This window comes from Macaca fascicularis, chromosome 14 (genome assembly GCF_037993035.2).
Source record: "Macaca fascicularis isolate 582-1 chromosome 14, T2T-MFA8v1.1".
NCBI lineage: Eukaryota > Metazoa > Chordata > Mammalia > Primates > Cercopithecidae > Macaca > Macaca fascicularis.
In genome coordinates this window covers 43,392,659-43,415,164 of record NC_088388.1, presented here as the reverse complement: position 1 = coordinate 43,415,164, position 22,506 = coordinate 43,392,659, and the positions used below count along the sequence as shown (strand labels likewise).

The window sequence follows — 22,506 nt, the reverse complement described above, 5'->3', positions numbered from 1 at the left end:
AGAAATATTTTCCTACCCGGGATTATAAGACATTTTCATTATTATTTCCTATATCTGTTAAAGTTATGCCAAAAGTAAGGTTCTGGGCAAAATACTGGATATACAGATGTACTGATAAAAAGTTATATGGAAACACACAGACATATACAAATACATTCTCATATACTTACTTCTAAATTTTTTATACATTCTAACATTATTGTTTTTCACTTTCAAATTCTAAATACATATGGACAGGATTTTTATGTTTGATATGAGATACAAGTCTATTTTGTACATATATGTGTATATATATCTATAAACTATATATTGTATAAACCCTTATATTACCATTTATTGAAAAGTTCCTTTTTCCTGTGCTCCATCATCTAGAATACTATTCATCTACATACAATATTATCTACAATACTTTTTATGCCATATAAACACTATCCACATGCCATATAAACACTATCTACATGCCATATAAATACTGTCTACAATTATACCAAGTGCAAGGCTATTTCAAGTTTTCCATTCTATCCCAAGATTTGTTTATCCCTGTACCAGTACAGCAATCTCTCTCTTTTTTTAACTGTTAAGTTCAGAGGTATATGTGCAGGTTTGTTACACAAGTAACTTTTGTCATGGGGGTTTGTTGTATTGATTATTTTATCATCCAGGTATTAAATCTAATACCCAATAATTATTCTTCCTGATCCTCTCCCTCTTCCCACACTCCACCTTCGGATAGGCCCCAGTGTGTGCTGTTCCCCTCTATGTGTCCATGTGTTTTCATCATTTGTCTCTCACTTATAAGTGAGAGCATGTGGTATTTGGTTTTCTGTTCTTGCATTAGTTTGCTAAGGATAATGGCCTCCAGCTCCATCCATGTTCCTGCCAAGAACATGATCTTATCTTGTTCTTTTCTATGGATGCCTAGCATTCCATGGTGTATGTGTACCACATTTTCATTATCTACTCTACCACTGATGGACATTTAGGTTGATTCCATGTCTTTGCTATTGTGAATACAGTACTACAATCTCTTAATTAATACAGTTTTCTAAGTCTTGATATCTTGTGGGGCAACATTTATCAACTTATTTTTTATCTGTAGAACTGTCTTGGCTATTCTTGGTCTTTTATCAATCTATATAAATTTTATAAACATCTTGTCAGATTTTACATGGAAAAATAATTTGGCTTTTTCATTGAAATTATACTTTAATTGTTTCAATATAAACCATTGAATTTTTAAAAATAATACCAAGCCTTCTTACTCGTGAACACTTAAAATGGACTTTAATGAATTCTAATAAATATTTTAAACTTCTACATATAGGTCTTATAAATCTTTTGTCACATCAATTTCTAGGTAGTTTTTATTTGCTATTGTAAATGATATATTTTAAAAAATATATACGTTTTCTACTTGTGTGTTGTGGGTATAGAGGAATGAAATATATTAATAAATCCTAATATTATTTCTAATTATTTTGTCTGACTTCACTTGGGTTTTCTATTCAATCACATCACTGTTAATAATCACAGATTTCTCCTTTATTTCCAATGATTTTGCCTTTCTTATTTTATTTTACGCCTAAGATCTCCAGTAATCTTGAATGTGATCATGCAAATTCTTATTTTGTTCTTGATTCTAAAGTGAATGCTTCAGACTTTTCCCTATTATGAATGATGTTTGCAGCCTGGTGCATTGGCTCATGCCTGTAATCCCAACACTTTGGGAGGTTGAGGAGGGAGGATCGCTTGAGCCCAGGAGTTCAAGACCAGCCTGGACAACAAAATGAGACCCCATCATACAGAATAAAATTTAAAAATTAGCCAGGCATGAAGGCACATGCCTTTAGTCCCAGCTACTTGAGAGGTGGAGGCAGGAGAAAAGGTCAAGGCTGCAGTGAGCTGTGATTGCACCACTGCACTCCAGCCTGAGTGGCAGAGTGAGACCCTGTCTCAAAAAAGAAAGAAATAAAGGAGACAGACATAGAGGAAGATAAAAGGAGAGAGAGAAAGAGAGAGAGTGAGAAGAAGGGAGGGAGGGAGGGAGGGAGGAAGGAAGGAAGGAAGGAAGGAAGGAAGGAAGGAAGGGAGGAAGGGAGGGAGGGAGGGAGGGAAGGGAAGGGAAGGGAAGGAAGGGGAAGGGAAGGAAAAGGAAGGAATGAAGGAAGGAAAAGAAAGAGAAAGAAAAAGAAAAGAAGGAAAAAGAAAGAGAAAGAAAGGAAGGAAGCGAGGAAGAGAAAAAGAAAAGAGGGAGGAAGGAAGGAAGGAAGGAAGGAAGGAAGGAAGGAAGGAAGGAAGGAAGGAAGGAAGGAAGGAAGGAAGGAAAAGTTTGCCCTAGGATTTTAGTAGATATTTCTGATAAGATTGAAATAATTTTTTTTTCTGTTTCTACTTTTCTTTCCTAAGTAGGTTTTAATACGTCAAATACATTTTTCTGCATCAATTGAGATGATTTTATATTTTTCACCTCAAACCAGTCAATGTAATATATTTATTGATTTGCTAATTTTATTTTCTTTTTTAAAACTCTCTTTTTTAAAAAAGTAATACATTCTCAAGATATATCATCTTTTTATATAGCATGGAATACAGTTGGTTAAAATTTTGTTTAATGTTATTGTATTTATTTTCACATTATTTAAGTCATTTCCTATTATAATCAATTTCATATTTGTTTGAATTTTCTTCCGAGCATCATGACAGCATCAGGATTAGTAAGTGGTTTTTAGTGATAACCCTCTCCTCCACTTATTCCTTAGCCATGCTGTCTCTGAGTGAATATATTTCTCTGAACAGAGTAAAGATTGTCTTATTTTCTCGATCACCCTAATAAAGAACTCTTGACTTCTGCATGTATCATGAAAAGAACACTAGATTTTGATTTGCGCTTTGGCTGGAGTCATTTCCCTTTACTCTGTGATCTTAAGTTTCTCAATTTCTAATTTCTGCTAGGTTCCAGATCTAACACTCTGATTCTCCGATCGTTTTCTTGTTAGTTACATTTCATAATATTAACTTTCATCATTTCCAACAGCTTGGCTTTGAATTGGTGGAGACGCCGAAAAGCTCGGACAAACTCTGAGAAGCTGTATAGTCGATGGGAGCAGGATCATGACCTTGAAAGTTTTGGACCCCTTGGGCTTTTCTATGAGTACTTAGAAACAGGTAATTTTTAACCACTGTTCTGAAACATAGAGTCGGCATGAATGAGTGGTTTTTCAGCTCCTGATATTTCTTTCTGCCTTGCACGTGGTAGGTGTTCAATAAATCACTGGCTGATTGGCAAAAACGATAAGTGGAGGGATATAAAGAAAATTTGTTCCCTATTTCCCTGTTCCATCAAACAGACTGTGGAATAAAGTTTAGTTTCAAAACACTAATCTCAGAGACATAATTCCTGTTAATTGAATGTTAATATTGTTGAACCAAATCAAGTAAGAGTCGTTTTTTAACACCCATCTCAAATTCGCTTTGATGGCTATTTCTCCATTTCTTTGCCTCAGTGACAGCTCAAAGACAAAATAAGTTGCTTGGAAAAATTTCCAGAGTTTGACTTGCAGTTAGTGTATGTCCTTTCTGTGAGGCTAAAAGTAAGGCTAAAAGTGATTATGTAAGGGAAATACAAGCTGAACACAAGAAACATCCAAAACATTGCAAGGTTTGAATAGAGAAGAGACTCTTGAGGAGCAACTTTCAGAGAGATTTTTCTGGGAACTGCTTATATGGTCTGCTCAGAGTGTTTTATCTCAAGCAACTTTCCCTGTTTCTCTCATAGAATTAAGGAAACTGTTTGTTTGTTTGTTTGTTTGTTTGTTTGAGACAGAGTCTCGCTCTGTCACCCAGGCTGGAGTGCAGCAGCCCGATCTCGGCTCACTGCAGCCTCTGCCTCCTGTGTTCAAGTGATTCTCCTGCTTCAGGAAATGGTCTCGATCTCCTGACCTCATGATTCGCCCACCTTGGCCTCCCAAAATGCTGGGATTACAGGTGTAAGCCCCAGTGTCCTGCCAAGAAAAAAATTTTCTTACCTTTCAAGAGCCCGTAAAACCATGGTAGAATGTATGAGATGATCCAAAATTCTTCATGCTTCTCCAGTGCAATACATTTATGTGACACATGGATTGAAAGATAAATTTAGGGCAAATAGAATCTATTTTATACAACTCTTTGTAAGCTCAGATAATCTTTGCTTTATAAGGTGATGAGGCTATAATTTTTAATTAATTGTGTAAGTTTCAAATCAATTTGCACATACCTGCATCAGAGATTATTACTGACATTAAAAAGTTGAAACAAAGGTTTCTTAAGATTGTTTACCACTTATTAAGACATAATTAATTTATTCTGAAAACTTTATATATTATCTCTGATTTTGAAACAATTTTGCAGAGTATTCATTATTCTACACATTTTATTGTTGTGGATTCTGAAACTTGCATAGTTTAATAAGATTTTTATGGACCACAAAGATTTTAGGTAGAGATATTAGATGTGAACCTAGAAAGTTCGTGTTGCTTCTACAGAATACTTCCTCTTCATTTTCTACCTCGTAGGTTAGGTAGAGAAAGCAGGGAAAAAAGGAAATGAATATGTACTTTTTTCACTTGATAACAAGACCGATTCAGTCAGATGAGAGAAACTAAATTCCAGAAACATTTGAAACATATTTAAAAATGGAAGAATAATGGAATTTTTTTTATTTTCTCCTTTAATGGAAAGCCATTTCCATTAAATGGCTTTTTATTTTTTTTCTTCAATCATTTGGGAAGCTTGGGCTGTTAGTTGCATGGGTTCTTTTACCCAAAACATTGTTGTAAACAAAAGAATAAAAGTGTGGGGATAAGCCAACTTACACAGATGTGATCCTCCATTGAGTCTTAATGAAGACAGAGAATAAAACTTATTTAGAAAGATGTCATGATAGTAAGGAGAATCAAGACCTTAACAAATTTCTTATTCTAGAAGATGTATATTTCCATTTCCAGCACACACACACACACATACACACACACACACACACACACAGATGGCTGCTGGGAATATACAAATGAATCAGTCATTATGCCTGATCTCAAAAAGTAGATTGAATCTAAGATGGCAGAATAGGAACAGCTCCAGGCTACAGCTCCCAGCATGAGTGAAGCAGAAGACAGGTGATTTCTGCATTTCCAACTGAGGTACAGGGTTCATCTCACTGGGGCGTGTTGGACAGTGGGTGCAGGACAATGAGAGCAGCCCACCGAGCGAGAGGTGAAGCAGGGCGAGACATCACCTCACCTGGGAAGTGCAAGGGGTAAGGGAATTCCCTTTCCTAGCCAAGGGAAACCATGACACACGACACCTGGAAAATCAGGTCACTCCCACCCTAATACTGTGCTTTTCCAAGGGTCTTAGCAAATGGCACACCAGGAGATTATATCCTGTGCCTGGCTCAGAGAGTCCCATGCCCACTGAGCCTCCCTCATTGCTAGCACAGCAGTCTGTGATCTAATTGCAAGATGGCAGCGAGGCTAGGGGAGGGGTGCCCACCATTGCTGAGGCTTGAGGGGTAAACAAAGTGGCCAGGAAGCTCGAACTGGGTGGAGCCCACCACAGCTCAAGGAGGCCTACCTGCCACTGTATACTCCACCACTGAGGACAAGGCATAGCCAAACAAAAGGCAGCAGAAACCTCTGCAGATTTAAATGACCCTGTCTGACAGCTTTGAAGAGAGTAGTGGTTCTCCCAGCACGGAGTTTGAGATCTGAGACAGACTGCCTCCTCAACTGGGTCCCTGACCCCCGAGTAGTCTAACTGGGAGGCACCCCTCAGTAGGGGCAGACCTCACATGGCTGGGAACCCCTCTGAGACGAAGCTTCCAGAGGAACAGTCAGGAAGCAACATTTGCTGTTCAGCAATATTCACTGTTCTGCAGCCTTCGCTACTGATACCCAGGCAAACAAGGTCTGGAATGGACCTCCGGCAAACTCCAGCAGACCTACAGCTGAGGGTACTGACTGTTAGAAGGAAAATTAACAAACAGAAAGGACATCCTTACCAGAACCCTATCTGTATGTCACCATCATCAAAGACCAAAGGTAGATAAAACCACAAAGATGGGAAAAAAACAGCAGAAAAGCCGAAAATACTAAAAATCAGAGTGCCCCCCACACCACCTGCAAAGGAACGCAGCTGCTCGCCAGCGATGAAACAAAGCTGGTCGGAGAATGACTTTGGCAAGTTGAGAGAAGAAGGCTTCAGACGATCAAACTTCTCCAAGCTAAAGGAGGAAGTTCGAACCCATCACAAAGAAGCTAAAAACTTTGAAAAAAGATTAGATGAATGGCTAACTAGAATAACCAATGTGGAAAAGTCCTTAAATGACGTGATGGAGCTGAAAACCATGGCACGAGAACTACGTGATGAATGCACAAACTTCAGTAACCAATTGTTTCAATGGGAAGAAAGGGTAACAGTGATTGAAGATCAAATGAATGAAATGAATGAGTGAAATGAAGCGAGAAGAGAAGTTTAGAGAAAAAAGAGTAATGAACAAAGCTTCCAAGAAATATGGGACTATGTGAAAAGGCCAAATCTACATCTGATTGGTGTACCTGAAAGTGATGGGGAGAATGGAACCAAGTTGGAAAACACTCTGCAGGATATTATCCAGAGAAAACTTCCCCAACCTAGTAAGGCAGGCCAACATTCAAATTCAGGAAATACAAAGAATGCCACAAAGGTACTCCTCGAGAAGAGCAACTCCAAGACATGTAACTGTCAGATTCACCAAAGTTGAAATGAAGGAAAAAACGTTAAGGGCAGCCAGGGAGAAGGATCAGGTTACCCACAAAGGGAAACCCATCAGACTAACAGTGGATCCCTCGGCAGAAACTCTACAAGCCAGAAGAGAGTGGGGGCCAATATTCAACATTCTTAAAGAAAAGAATTTTCAACCCAGAAATTCATATCCAGCCAAACGAAGTTTCATAAGTGAAGGAGAAATAAAATCCTTTACAGACAAGCAAATGCTGAGAGGCCTGCCCTACAAGACCTCCTGAAGGAAGCACTAAACATGGAAAGGAACAACTGGTACCAGCCAGTGCAAAAACATGCCAAATTGTTAAGACCATTGATGCTAGGAAGAAACTGCATCAACTAATGAGCAAAATAACCAGCTAACATCATAACGACAGGATCAAATTCAACAATATTAACCTTAAATGTAAATAGGCTAAATGCTCCAATTAAAAGACACAGACTGGCAAATTGGATAAAGAGTCAAGACCCATCAGTGTGCTGTATTCAGGAGAACCATCTCACATGCAGAGACACACATATGCTCAAAATAAAGGGATGGAGGAAGATCTACCAAGCAAATGGAAAACAAAACAAAACAAAAGGCAGAGGTTGCAATCCTACTCTCTGATAGAACAGACTTTAAACCAACAAAGATCAAAAGAGACAAAGAAGGCCACTACATAATGGTAAAGAGATCAATTCAACAAGAAGAGCTAACTATCCTAAATATATATGCACCCAATACAGGAGCACCCAGATTCATAAAGCAAGTCCTTAGAAACTTACAAAGAGACTTAGACTCCCACACATTAATAATGGGAGACTTCAACACCCCACTGTCAACATTAGACAGATCAACGAGACAAAAAGTTAACAAGGATATCCAGGAATTGAACTCAACTCTGCACCAAGTGGACCTAATAGACATCTACAGAACTCCCCTCCCCAAATCAACAGAATATACATTATTCTCAGCACCACATCGCACTTATTCCAAAATTGACCACATAGTTGGAAGTAAAGCACTCCTCAGCAAATGTACAAGAACAGAAATTATAACAAACTGTCTCTCAGAACACGGTGCAATCAAACTAGAACTCAGGATTAAGGAACTCACTCAAAACCACTCAACTACATGGAAACTGAACAACCTGCTCCTGAATGACTACTGGGTACATAATGAAATGAAGGCAGAAATAAAGATGCTCTTTGAAACCAATGAGAGCAAAGATACAACATACCAGAATCTCTGGGACATATTTAAAGCAGTGTGTAGAGGGAAATTTATAGCACTAAATGCACACAAATCAGGAAAGATCTAAAATTGACACCCTAACATCACAGTGAAAGGAACTAGAGAAGCAAGAGAAAATACATTCAAAAGCTAGCAGAAGGCAAGAAATAACTAAGATCAGAGCAGAATTGAAGGAGATCAAGACAAAAAAACTCTCCAAAAAATCAGTGAATCCAGGAGCTGGTTGTTTGAAAAGATCAACAAAATTGATCAACCACTAGCAAGACTAATAAAGAAGAAATGAGAGAAGAATCAAATAGACACAATAAAAAAATGATAAAGGGGATATCACCACTGATCCCACGGAAATACAAACTACCATCAGAGAATACTATAAACACCTCTACACAAATAAACTAGGAAACCTAGGAGAAATGGATAAATTCCTGGACACATACACTCTGCAAAGACTAAACCATGAAGAAGATGAATCCCTGAATAGACCAATAACAGGCTCTGAAATTGAGGCAATAATTAATAGCCTACCAACCAAAAAATTTCCAGGACCAGATGGATTCACAACCGAAATCTACCAGAGGTACAAGGAGGAGCTGGTACCATTCCTTCTGAAACTATTCCAATCAATAGAAAAAGAGGGAATCCTCCCTAACTCATTTTAGGAGGCCAACATCATCCTGATACCAAAGCCTGGCAGAGGCACAACAAAAAAAGAGAATTTTAGACCAATATCCCTGATGAACATCAATGCAAAAATCCTCAATAAAATACTGGCAAACCGGATCCAGCAGCACATCAAAAAGCTTATCCACCATGATCAAGTGAGCTTCATCCCTGGAATGCAAGGCTGGTTCAACATACACAAATCAATAAACGTAATCCAGCATATAAACAGAACCAAAGACAACACATGATTATCTCAATAGATGCAGAAAAGGCCTTTGACAAAATTCAACAGCCCTTCATGCTAAAAACTCTCAATAAATTCGGTATTGATGGAACATATCTCAAAATAATAAGAGATATTTATGACAAACCCACAGCCAATATCATACTGAATGGGCAAAAACTGGAAGCATTCCCTTTGAAAACTGGCACAAGACAGGGATGCCCTCTCTCACCACTCCTATTCAAGACAGTGTTCGAAGTTCTGGCCAGGGCAATCAGGCAGGAGAAAGAAATATAGGGTATTCAATTAGGAAAAGAGGAAGTCAAATTGTCCCTGTTTGCAGATGACATGATTGTATATTTAGCAAACCCCATTGTCTCAGCCCAAAATCTCCTTAAGCTGGTAAGCAACTTCAGCAAAGTCTCAGGATACAAAATGAATGTGCAAAAATCATAAGCATTCTTATACACCAATAACAAACAGAGGGTCAAATCATGAGTGAACTCCCATACACAATTGCTTCAAATAGAATAAAATACCTAGGAATCCAACTTACAAGGGATGTGAAAGACCTCTTCAAGGAGAACTACAAACCACCGCTCAACGAAATAAAAGAGGACACAAACAAATGGAAGAACATTCCATGCTCATGGATAAAAAGAATCAACATCGTGAAAATGGCCATACTGCCCAAGGTAATTTGTAGATTCAATGCCATCCTTATTAAGCTACCAATGCCTTTCTTCACAGAATTGGAAAAAACTACTTTAAAGTTCATATGGAACCAAAAAAGAGCCCACATTGCTAAGACAATCCTAAGCCAAAAAAACAAAACTGGAGGCATCACGCTACCTGACTTCAAACTATACTACGAGGCTGCAGTAACCAAACCAGCATGGTACTGGTACCAAAACAGAGATAGAGACCAATGGAACAGAACAGAGCCCTCAGAAATAATACCACACATCTACAACCATCTGATCTTTGGCAGACTTGACAAAAATGAGAAATGGGGAAAGGATTCTCTATTTAATAAATGGTGCTGGGAAAACTGGCTAGCCATATGTAGAAAGCTGAAACTGGATCCCTTCTTTACACTTTATACAAAAATTAATTCAAAATGGATTAGAGACGTAAATGTTAGACCTAAAACCATAAAAACCCTAGAATAAAACCTAGGCAATACCATTCAGGACATAGGTATGGGCAAGGACTTCATGTCTAAAACACCAAAAGCAATGGCAACAAAAGTCAAAACTGACAAATGGGATCTAATTAAACTACAGAGTTTCTGCACAGCAAAAGAAACTACCATCAGAGTGAACAGGCAATCTACAGAATGGGAGCAAATTTTTACAATCTACTCATCTGACAAAGGGCTAATATCCAGAACCTACAAAGAACTCAAACAAATTTACAAGAAAAAAACAACCCCATCAAAAAGTGAAGGATATGAACAGACACTTCTCAAAAGAAGACATTTATGCAGCCAACAGACACATAAAAACATGCTCATCATCACTCACCATCAGAGACATGCAAATCAAAACCACAATGAAATACCATACCATGCCAGTTAGAATGACGACCTTTAAAAAGTCAGGAAACAACAGGTGCTGGAGAGGGTGTAGAGAGATAGGAACACTTTTACACTGTTGGTGGGATTGTAAACTAGTTTAACCATTGTGGAAGACAGCATGACGAGTCCTCAAGGATCTAGAACTAGAAATACCATTTGACCCAGCCATCCCATTACTGGGTATATACCCAAAGGATTATAAATCATGCTGCTATAAAGACACATGCACACATATGTTTATTGCAGCAGTATTCACAATAGCAGACTTGGAACCGACCCAAATGTCCATCAGTGACAGACTGGATTAAGAAAATGTGACATATATACGCCATGGAGTACTATGCAGTCATAAAAAAGGATGAGTTCGTGTCCTTTGTAGGAACATGGATGCAGCTGGAAACCATCATTCTCAGCAAACTATCGCAAGAACAGAAAACCAAACACTGCATGTTCTCAATCATAGGTGGGAACTGAACAATGAGAACACTTGGACACAAGAAGAGGAACATCACACACTGGGGCCTGTCATGGGGTAGGGGGAGAGGGGAGGGATAGCATTAGGAGATAAACCTAATGTAAATGACGAGTTAATGGGTGCAGCACACCAACGTGGCACATGTATACATATGTAACAAACCTTCATGTTTTGCATATGTACCCTAGAACTTAAAGTATAATAAAAAAAAAATAAATACATACATACATACATACATACATAAAAGTAGATGGGCTAGCAAGATTGAAAAACTTGGTTACCTCACTAAATTGCTAATACAAATGTAAAGACTAGACAAGCATAAACCTAAACTTAGCCCATAATAAAAGGCAAAGAGAAATAGATTTTGTTCTAACAAGCATGTTTCTAATAGAAGAGCAAAGAAGGAACTCAACCATGCATGCCCAGTTTCTTTCTTCCAGTTCTAGCAAGCAGGTAAGTCCCCTGTGGAGAGGAGGAATTGGACAGACAGACAGAAGCCTGAATTGTCATATTCGTGTGGATCACTCCAAAATGAAGGAAGTAGCAGGATTTGGACAGGGTGTTCTTGTCTTTCTCCTTCACAATAATGACTTCATGCCTTTTTCTTTTCTCTACAGTTATTCAATTTGGATTTGTTACACTATTTGTGGCCTCTTTTCCTTTGGCTCCTCTTCTTGCTCTCATAAATAATATTGTAGAGATTCGAGTGGATGCCTGGAAACTTACCACTCAATACAGGAGAACTGTAGCTTCTAAAGCTCATAGCATAGGTGTTTGGCAAGACATTCTTTATGGAATGGCTGTCCTTTCTGTTGCAACTAATGTAAGTGGACCTATTTCAGTGGGGTGACTTTGTATTTCATTTTGGGGGGCACGGGGAGATGCGAATGATGCTTAATCTTTACATTGATTTTATCATGGTGATACTTTATAAAGCTAAAAGATCCCAAAATAACTGTTAAGCACTGACCAATACAGAAAAACCGATGTCATGCTAACTCTTAGAAATACAAGAACAATGACAGTTTCACAGCATGTGACAAAGTAGACAGAAAATAAGTAACAGTATAATGTGTTTGGATAAAATAATTTAAAAATGATTATATTTGTATTTGTATACTACAGAGAATGTACATTTACCTGTTATGTTTATGAAACACTTAAAATGTAAGAAAAATAAATTTCCAAAAGTATAACTTTTACAATGCATTTTAACTTACAATATACTTTACAAATTGAAGTTGATAATAAGATAATAAAAAAAGAAAATCTAATACTTTTAAGTAGGATTCATATAAGAGAAAACAAAATTGAAATCACAGAGCTTAATTTAAATGAAAGCTTATAGGAATGAGCCAAAACCACTATTACAGAAAACTCCATTGCCATACATTTTTAATTATTAAAAGAAGACTGGAAAATGAGCTGAGTATATAACTTAAGACACTATCAAAAATTGTAAATCAAATTGATAGAAAGTAGTAAAAAAGAATAAAGATGTAATCAGAAATAATCAAATTAGAAAACAAAAAGTGACATAATTGCTAAGTAAATCAAGAGCTAGACAAAGTAAGTAAAACTCTGGAAAAAAAAGTATGAGAGACTGTTGTGTACCAATTTACTCCAATATATTTTGAAATATATTTGAAATGACCACTTGTTTAGAAAGCAAAATGTCAGATCTATTCACTAAGTAATAGAAAGCCCGAATGGACCATTAGCCATAGAAATTACAATGGAATTTTTAAAGCATAGCACTAAAAATATAGGTGCCAGAGCCAGGTGGTTTTTAATTGACATATCTAACCTAAAAGAAATATGCTATTTATACTATTCCGGAACTTAGGAAAGGATGGGAAAATATCATTCCCGTGGAATCAAATACTGAAATTAATTGCACTGAACTGTGAGAAATTTGCAAACACATGATATTCAGTTTCTTCATTCCTTTCCTGTTAATCTCTTACACACACACACACACACACACACACACACCACACCCTGCAGTCCTACCTCATTGGGTTAGTCTAAGAAAGTGAATTTGGTTAAGGATAGTAGAACTGTGCTGTTAAACAATAAGAAATGTAAGAAATAGCAAGGCTTGATGGAAAGAACATGGTTCTTGGAGACAGATACATTTTGGTCTGACTCTCTACTTAGCCACTTTGTAGCTATGAAATCCTGGAATACTGATCACACACTGTAAATGAGCTGTTTTGTGTTTCAGGACAAAGACTTGCATATTACTATGATTTGTAATAGTATTTAATTATTTTGCATCTGTACAATTTAAGGTACTGAGAGATGTACAAGTCAGACATTATTAAAACTAAATTGGCAGCCCATGATTTTCCTCTTTTTTTATTCTTCAGGCCTTTATTGTTGCATTTACGTCGGACATCATTCCCCGTCTAGTTTACTACTATGCTTACTCAACAAATGCCACGCAGCCTATGAAAGGATATGTGAATAATAGCCTGTCAGTATTCCTGATAGCTGATTTTCCAAACCACACTGCACCTTCGGAAAAACGAGACTTCATCACTTGCAGGTGATTTGTTTGTTTGTTTAGGTTTTAGTTTTATCCTTTAAGTGTATTTCTTAAGTTATGTATTACCTTTATGTCTTACAATATAAAGGATTTTCTTAGGGCAACAAAAATCCTGTATAAATAAATTGTATCCATTCTAGAATTCACACATTGCATGATTCAGATTTGAAAAGGTAAAATGGCAAAAACTAAGAGATTATGGGTAAAGATAACATTAATTTAAAATTTTTTCTTTCTAATTTATCAAAAGGGTTTGTCACCAACAAGTGCCCCTTAGTCCAAAGCTGCAATAATCTATAGATCATACAACATTGTCATATTGTATATACATTTAACTTACTTGAATTTATCTGTGTCCTCAGAAAAGAGAGTGTGTGAGAGAGAAATAACGATATAATAATATGATATAATAATATGATTAGTTCACCACCTATCCTGCTAAAAGGTTTTATTCTGTATAGGGAATATAAAATTGCATATGTGAACTTACTGTTTTTACACTCAGTGTATCATGTACTATGGGATCTTTTCACCATACAATTTAAAGATACACACACACACACACACACACACACACACACACACATATGCTTATCAAGGCCCCTTAATTTAAACCAGCTGTTTCATTTGAGACTCCAAAAAAAAAAAAGAGCAAAATATTGCAAGACAAGCAGACATTATTATATTGCTATATTACATATTTGAGTATAATGAAATCATAGCCTAATGTGTTTAAGAGCATGGCCAGTGGTGTCAGATTTCTAGATGTGATTACCCACTAGCTGGACTAACTATTTCAGTAAGACCAGTATCCAGTGACTTTATAGAAGAGAATGAACACACAAAGTTGGACATTAAGAAAATTTCAGAATTGTGTTAGGAAAAACAAAGCAATACAACATCAGAACAGCCAAGAGAAAATAGAGTTTCAAGAAGATAGAAGTGGCCTATAATATTCTTATTTTTGAAAGTCAAATCAAAGGATTAATATATACCTGCAATTTAAGGATAGGAGAGAAGGAAAGGATTGGGAGTGTTAAGGAGTGGGAAAAGAGGAAGTGGAAGCAGCAAATTTTGAATAACTTATTTGAGAAGCTTGTCTTTGAAGGGCAAGAGAGAAGTTTCACTTGTGTGTTTCTTCTTAGTTCTATTTTGCATGTAAGTAGCATATACCCTGACTTTATGTGAACAAGAAAGATAAATGTTTCATAATATCAATTAACTTTGACCTGATTTTTCTGATCAGCTAGACAGGTCTGTTAAGAGAAATAATAAATTATATTAGGTCTCTCTAGTTGAAGCTATAACTTTTTTTTTTTTTTTGCATTTACTTCCACTTTTCAGGTACAGAGATTACAGATATCCTCCTGATCATGAGAATAAATATTTTCATAATATGCAATTCTGGCACGTCCTTGCTGCCAAGATGACCTTCATCATTGTTATGGAAGTAAGCTGTTCTTAACTTTCATTCCAGTTACTCTCCTCTCTTTAGGCAGGTATTTCCAAAGGTAACCTCTCATCAGAAAGTTAGCAATATCTCAATAAATTGTCTTGAAGGAAGTATTGTATTTGTTGTCATAAAAAGAACCTTAGGGATATTTTCAGTACAATGGATTGCCTATTACTCACTTATTGCTGTTGAACATGCCATGGGGACAGAAAAGGAAAGGAAAACAAATACGGTCTTTTTCCCTTGAAGTCAGGAAAAGGGGAAATAACCCACGGATTTTACGGAGTACCTATTATTTACTAGTTCCAGAGGCAGTATTAAATCGTAACAATATTGTAAATTAGACCTTATCGCTCACCTTTGAAAAAGGAATCTGAGATTCAGCAAAAATAAGTAGCTGGCTTAACGTTAACTAACTAACATTAATGCTGGGTCTCAATGCCAAATGTGCCTCACTCCCAAGTTTGTACTCTATCTATTATTTTTATGCTTCCTCTCTTGTGGAATATCTAGTGTAATTATAGAGATAAGGCATGGAAGAAAAGGTAACCAATACAGAGGCAGTATTGGACAAAATTTCAAATTGAGTGATACAAATCATATGGCAAAAAGGCCAATCAGGGAGAGAAAAGTAAAATAAAGGCACTTTTTCACCCTGGATAAAGCCCAATAAAAGAAAATCCTAACCCAAGAGCATGCCATTCCAACCAGTTTCTGTTTAATTTATTTTTATTGTTATCAAGGTTTCACATGTAATTTTAAAAATCAAATAGTTCTGCATGGCAAAAAAACAAAAGAGCAATCGTACATAATATTCCTGCCTACCCTAAAATTCTAATATCCAAAGTAAACATCTCAACTTTTTAAACTCACTCTTCTAGTAGTTACCCTTGTATGGCAAAAGAACATGATTTCGCAGTTATATATTTTTATTTTTTAGTTTTAGGTATCAATTACTGACATTCTACTTTGGCAGATCTCTCACACACACACCCACCCAGAGAGAAAGAGAGAAGGGAAAAAAAAAACTTTCTCTTTCTCCTACCGCTCAATAATTAAAGCATTTTTTTTTTTGTCTTATTCTGAAATTCAAAACCTCAGGAAAGAGGAAGTATTTTGATAACTTATTTAGCAGCAATATATGATCTAATTTAAGGCTTTTGATAGCCTTTATTTATTATTTTTAGAGTGACTCTTCATTTACTTCGCTGCAGAAATATTTAAGTCTTTGATACAGAGTGCCACCTGAGACCCTGCTGTTTATATACTAAATTACATATTTTTGATATTTAATCTCAATTCTGAAATATTTCTGTCCATCAGTTTTGAGTAAGATATTTTATATAAATACAATAGTCAGGGTTTATAAATTATGACTTTATAAATATTAGTCACATCTGTTTCCTGTCTTACATTCTGAACATATTTCTTTTATTATAATATTGCTTTTCTTTTCTCCCTCTGTCTCTTAGTTCTTTATGAATTTATCAGTCTTTCATTCCAACATTTTGCATCAGAAGTTTAGATCACCTTTCAGCCAGTAAATTAGTTCAGGAATTCTTTTGTTTTAATTTATTTATTATTTGTATTAATTTTTTGTAATAATTGCAGGCTCCAACCAAGCATCATCCTGGGACTTCTCTTCATCTTGTCTTCTATTGGAGACTATATTTTCTGCAATCTATGTTTCTCCCATTTTTGGTTTTCTAGCTTATTTTGGTAAAGCACATCTTCCAGTAATATCTGAGGAAAAATTATGGGCTGTCCATTTTTGAGGAATTGAATATTGAAAATTTCTTTTCTTTCCTTTCATGTGATTATTTGGAATAGAATTTATAATTAAAAGTTGTTTTCTTGAAAAAATTTTAATCAACATTATTTTGGTATTCCTGAAGTTTTGAAGACATTGTTTCATTTTCATTCAGCTTCCAGTATTGCTACAAAATGCAATACTATTCTGACTCCCCAGTCTTTGTGTATTAACTATTTTTAAAATCAATACGGTTTTAGGATTCTCTCATTAGCCCCATTTTTATGAAGCTTCACAAGGTGGTTCTTTGCTATTTGTCAACATTCATTGTTTTAAACACTCATTGAGCCCCTTAGATCTAAAAACGTACTTACCCATCAAGTTGAGACAATTTGCTGGCATAATTTCTTTGATAAATTTTTTTCTTTCTTTGTGCTGTCTCTCTGGAACTGCTGTTACTCAAATTTACACTTTCTAGTTTGAAATTCTAATTATTTGTTTTTTCCTCTATGAAAACCTGGATTAATATCTTTTTAAAAATTCTACTTTTTTTCTTTTACTCCTTTCCTTATATCTGGTTCTTTTTTTTTTTTTTTTTTTCCATGTCAGAGACTTTCCTACGTATTGGGTGGTTCTGCTCATGTTTAAGAGTGTGGCAGTGAAAAGCTGACTTTAAGCATTTTGTGCATACAGGAGTGGTGTCACTTGGTGGGTTTCACCGTAGGTTGATAAGGAAGTGAGCTGACATTTTCATTGGATCCTTACAAAATTTTGACATCCACAGTTCTGCTTTTACAGAGTAGTTACTTTTCCCAGAGAAAACTCTTTAAATCTGCCTATTGAGATATTTTGTGGCTGCCTGTGTTCTAAGACTTGAGCAACGCAGAGGGGACTAAGTATCTCACAGTTCATCGTGCTGAATTTCACTGTTTTTACATTTTTTTTTCCAATATGTTTTCATACATCCACTGTGTCTGGTGCCCCTGGATTCACAGCTTTCTGGTATAATTTCTGCAGAAAATAAACTCTTCAGCTGCTTCCAGGGGGTAGTATGGAGTAAAAGAATACCTGGATACAGATGGGAGAAAGGCTCCGAAAATTCAAGTGCTCCTTATGCAAATTTTTATCTAATCCTCTTGTTTTCAACTCCAACTCACACTAATACCTTCAAAAGTCCTTACTGCCTTCTTTCCTGAACTTTTCTGACAATCTAAAACAAAATTGGCTTTTGTCTTTTTGGTTTCCACTGTCAGTCACCACATCATCATTTGCAAGTTTGCTAGCCTTTTTCAATCTTTTGAGTCTAATTCCTTTATATCTAATTCCTTTATAAATATTTTATCAGCTTTTCAGGAAGGAGCAGTGATAAAGAGTATATTTAATAATCATGTTCAACTGGAATATTGCTAGTTACATATTTAAGTATATATTTATTTGTTTAATGTTGATCTTTGTATGAAAGTTCTAGGACAGGGACCATATCTTCTTGCTTGCCTTTCTACCTCATATGTTGAGCAGTTTTTTAAATAAGTGAAATGATTTTTAAAGACTTTCTGCTGAACATGCGACACTTCTAACAGCGTCTAATCTTTCCTTTATATTTCCTCTAGCATGTTGTGTTTTTAGTTAAATTTTTGCTGGCCTGGATGATACCTGATGTTCCAAAAGATGTTGTGGAGAGAATCAAGCGAGAAAAGTTAATGACTATCAAGATTCTCCATGATTTTGAGCTCAACAAATTAAAAGAGAACTTGGGAATTAATTCTAATGAATTTGCCAAGCATGTCATGATTGAGGAAAACAAAGCACAGCTGGCTAAATCAACAATCTAATCAGCATAATGAGGAAGCAGCAGGTGGTCTGCCTTACTTCACTTTTTCCTCTGGGTTTAGGGCCAGAGGTCAGAAGCCATGTGTCAATTTTACCCCCCCCCCTTTTTTTTTTAACTCAAAAGTTTTTATACACTTTTATAGAGGCCAACTTTGTGATGCTGGAAATGTACTACTTCTCTGCTTCATTGACTGGGCCCTCTTCAGATGTTTTCTGAGGTGCTGTAAATGACTGTTGAAAGTGCAGGTAGAATCAGAATACTGGGATATTATGGAGTCTTGCAGTTTAGTAAGAAACACTGGCCTTGGGCTGTCCCATCACTTTCCAGTGCATCTGTTTATTTTTATGGTCTTCTCTTGGGTTATTTGATACCTCCTTCCCCATTAAGAAAACTGTTGGGGCAAAAAGAAAGGGATCAAAGAGGCTGACTGAGCCCTGTATATCCTATCATTTTAAAATGTGCAAATGAATTGCCAAGATCGGATGACATAAGAAAACTCACACATTAAAGTGTTAATGGATCATAGCGGAGGTTTATTCCTGACACATTCAACTACAATCAGAATCCCAGATAGTTCTTCCCAGTAAATGCAGAATTCCTTTTCTCGAGACTGGAATTTTGGGTTTCAACATAAAACAACTTAGTTCTTAGAGATAATAATTTGGTCATAATAGTTTCAAGACTGATCTTATCTGGAAAACAACATTATGAAGCTGTTAGATTGCTTCAGGTTCTCAAGCAAAGATACAATAGAGAAGTAAATGTGTTTTCTTAGTAGTTAATGGATGCAAGACAATGTATATTGATTAATTTGTGGATTTTAATCTAGAATATTGCTAAATTTCTTAAAAATCACTTTTCTTCTGGAATGCCAATTTCACATCATGAAGCCTGTTTGTATAAGTTAGGTACAAGTTGTTTATGATAAACATTTCTTTGCTTTAAAATAATTGCAAATCTTTTAATAAGTTTACAATCTTTTCTATTGATGTGTCATCTTATACAATGCTCAGTGCCTTGTTCCAATACCTCTGACACAGAAGAAGTCATGTTGTTAGCTAGTGATTTGATGTGATGTAACATCTTAAATGTAAGCTTGTCTTAAAGAAATTGTCAGTATAACAGCAACCACAGACTTGAACACCAAAAGTGAATCAACCAACTAAGAATGAGTTCATAGACTTAATAATCTAAGGGGTAAAAATGTTTGTTGAATTATTCCTCTCAAATTTAGGCTTGTGTTACATGCACAAAAATCCTTGTTCTTTTTTCACTTAAAAAAAAAAAAACTAAGTATATATAAATTTGTGTATCTATACACACACATATCTATATAAATAATTATTAGCACTAGAGTGATACAGTCAAGTTATATAGTATTTGAATCTCTAGTTTCAAATTATAATTCACCTCCAAAAGAATATTGTTTTATAATCACACACATAAGAAATTTTATCACAATATTTTAAACTAACATTTCATTATCTAATGCTAATAAATTATTGTGGTACTGCCAGTATTAAATATATGGCAGATGGTATTAACTACTAATCAATAGTAAGCATATACAACTGGGGATTATGGATTTTATAAACTATGAGACGGTCACCCCAGTTTGGACTGGGACTAATGCCCGGTACTGATTTGTCATCCACTGAGTAGACTTTATGAATATTTTTGAGTAATTTGAAATGATCTCATTATTGAAAGATGATTTCATATGTGGAGTCAGAGTTACCATGATATCTGCCACCAATGCAGGATTTTTGGCATGTCAAATCAAATTCTCCATTGCTACAGTGTAGAGTGCACACAGCTCATATTGCTTCCTTCCTGGGTGCTGATAAAAATAAGAAAGAGTATGGAAACTGGTTTCTTGAATATAATAAACTTTAATTTTTAAAGCTTAAAAGTATTCATAGAGCTAGACTGTATGATAAATAAAGACAAATTTAATTCACAAAGTTATCTGTACCCTGCAATTTTAAAATATACCAACTAAATTTTGGGTTTCTGGAAGTGTATGGAGAAAACAGCAAGGAAAGAAATTGTTTTTAAGATGAGTAAATAATTCCCATGATTGATAGATATTTTCCTTTTAAAATGTTATGGACTGATATTTTTTATTCACCTTTAAATTTCTTACCAAGAAGTTTATCTTTGTTTTTCAGGTTTAAAAATGAAATACAGGTATTCCTCGCTTTCCTGAAAGCGTGCTAACCAAAATCAGGAGCCAAACCAATTCAGATAGATGTGTCTCATCCAATTAAACCATTGGTTTTTATAGGAGGGCTGCATTAAGAGAGCCCAACCACCACCTATAAGTTGATAATTACCAGCATGGCAGGTGATTATATCCGTTGACCAAGTGCATAGTTTTGTTTTGTTTTGTATTCAGAATGTTCTCGGGAACATTTGAGATTTTATGTGAAATAAACTTTTAAGTGCCAAAGCCAAAACAATACTTAACTCTTTTCAAATGCCCTCTTTCATCCTTGCCTTCAACAATTTTCCTTTGCACACAGGAAGCAAAATCTACTTCAAAACATTTATTTTAGAGGAATCCATTAAGAAGGGAATGTTTTACTTAAATGAAATGCTGTCTTACTTTTGCTGTGTCTTTTGACACTTCTTAGCTTTAATATTCTTCTTTTAACCAAGCCATTCTGCAAGTTATCAAAGAAGAGAAGGAAGAGGAGGACAGATGAAGGTGACGGGAGATGAGAAAGAGTAGGAGGGAGGAAAGAATTATTTCCTTATGAATCCTGTGTGTGTTTCTTTGGAGGAAAGAGCTGTTCCAAGGAAGCTTGGTCCAGCTGCTGTTGATAAGAGGTATATCTCTTAACAAAGACACCTAATTAAAGCGAGAGAAAAGCTAAAGAAAATTTCAATGTGACAACTATTATGTGTCAAAATAAAACTTAGATTCCAAAGTGATTTTGTAGCGTTGGGCGCTATGAGTAGGTATGGATCTCTGTTGATTGACTCCAGTTGAAGGTGAGAAATCTGTAACAATCATTCAAAAAGGGAATCTATTATTTTGAAAGAAACTCTCATATTTTTTTAAATTGTTAATAGTTGTTATATAACTAAGAATGTTATGAAGAAAAATAGCATTGCAAAAAGCACCATTGGTCAGGCTTACAAGTCAGCCACAATGAATCGGTATAACTACTGTGTTATTCTTTTTCTAGACAAATTTTGACTCCTCTACTTTTATGAGTAATAATTCCAGTATTCTATTTATTTCAGCATTATGTGAAAAATGATGAGAATGTTAAAAAGAAAATAATAATGTGGTTTAATTGGTGTGAGATACCTGCTTCCATCTTCCTCAAAGGTTTGACTAGGTGTATCTCTCCTGTGTGTGAGATTATGTCCCCTGGTGTTAACCCAGGAAATGAGTGCTCCTTTTTAACATTTCTTTCTTCCAAGTTTTTTTCTTCCAGGAAAAATAATATGCAGTTATGCAGGAAAAGCTGTCTTAAATAATGTGTACATAAATCTCAAGAGAATCAAATTTATACAGTGAATAAAGTAATACTTAATATTAAACTACATTTTGACATGAACTCAATTTGTTCTTACAGTAAAATGTTGATATTTTTGGAGTTTATTCCTTTTTGAGTCATATTTGTTTAGAAACATTAAAAATATATATATATATAAAACATGTTTAACTCATGAAATTACATGTTTTTGCACATGTACATGTTTGCATATTGACAATGCAAATTCCTTTAAGTAGAAAGCTGCATAATCTAGAAAAATTTGAGAAGGTGGTAGTTTTTGTTGTCTTGTCTTATTTTTACTACTTTGGAAGATAAGGGTGAACAGAGAGTCCCCCAAAAAGAAAAATTGCATGTTGAAAATTACAGGTAGGTAGATAGGCAATGAGCGGGGCAAGAGAGGGCTCCCGACACACTCACTAGGAATGTAGGTGATG

The 22,506-nt window shown here is 35.6% G+C and overlaps 1 protein-coding gene across 18 annotated transcripts in view; it reads left to right on the top strand.

The window, feature by feature from the left end:
• ANO5 (anoctamin 5) overlaps positions 1 to 22,115 on the top strand; it is a 100,015-nt gene extending 77,900 nt beyond the window's left edge. For 14 of the 18 annotated variants that reach the window (XM_065528377.2, XM_015434973.4, XM_065528374.2 and 11 more), the window contains 5 exons: positions 3,035 to 3,165; positions 11,593 to 11,798; positions 13,348 to 13,526; positions 14,871 to 14,976; positions 18,340 to 22,115. In XM_065528377.2, the coding sequence (XP_065384449.1) occupies positions 3,035 to 3,165; positions 11,593 to 11,798; positions 13,348 to 13,526; positions 14,871 to 14,976; positions 18,340 to 18,561 (844 nt within the window). In that variant the 3' untranslated portion in view covers positions 18,562 to 22,115. The remainder of the gene's footprint in view (positions 1 to 3,034; positions 3,166 to 11,592; positions 11,799 to 13,347; positions 13,527 to 14,870; positions 14,977 to 18,339) is intronic. The other 4 variants (XM_074012600.1, XM_074012599.1, XM_005578386.5 and 1 more) reach the window with 2 other exon arrangements.
• Positions 22,116 to 22,506: the final 391 nt, after the last annotated feature.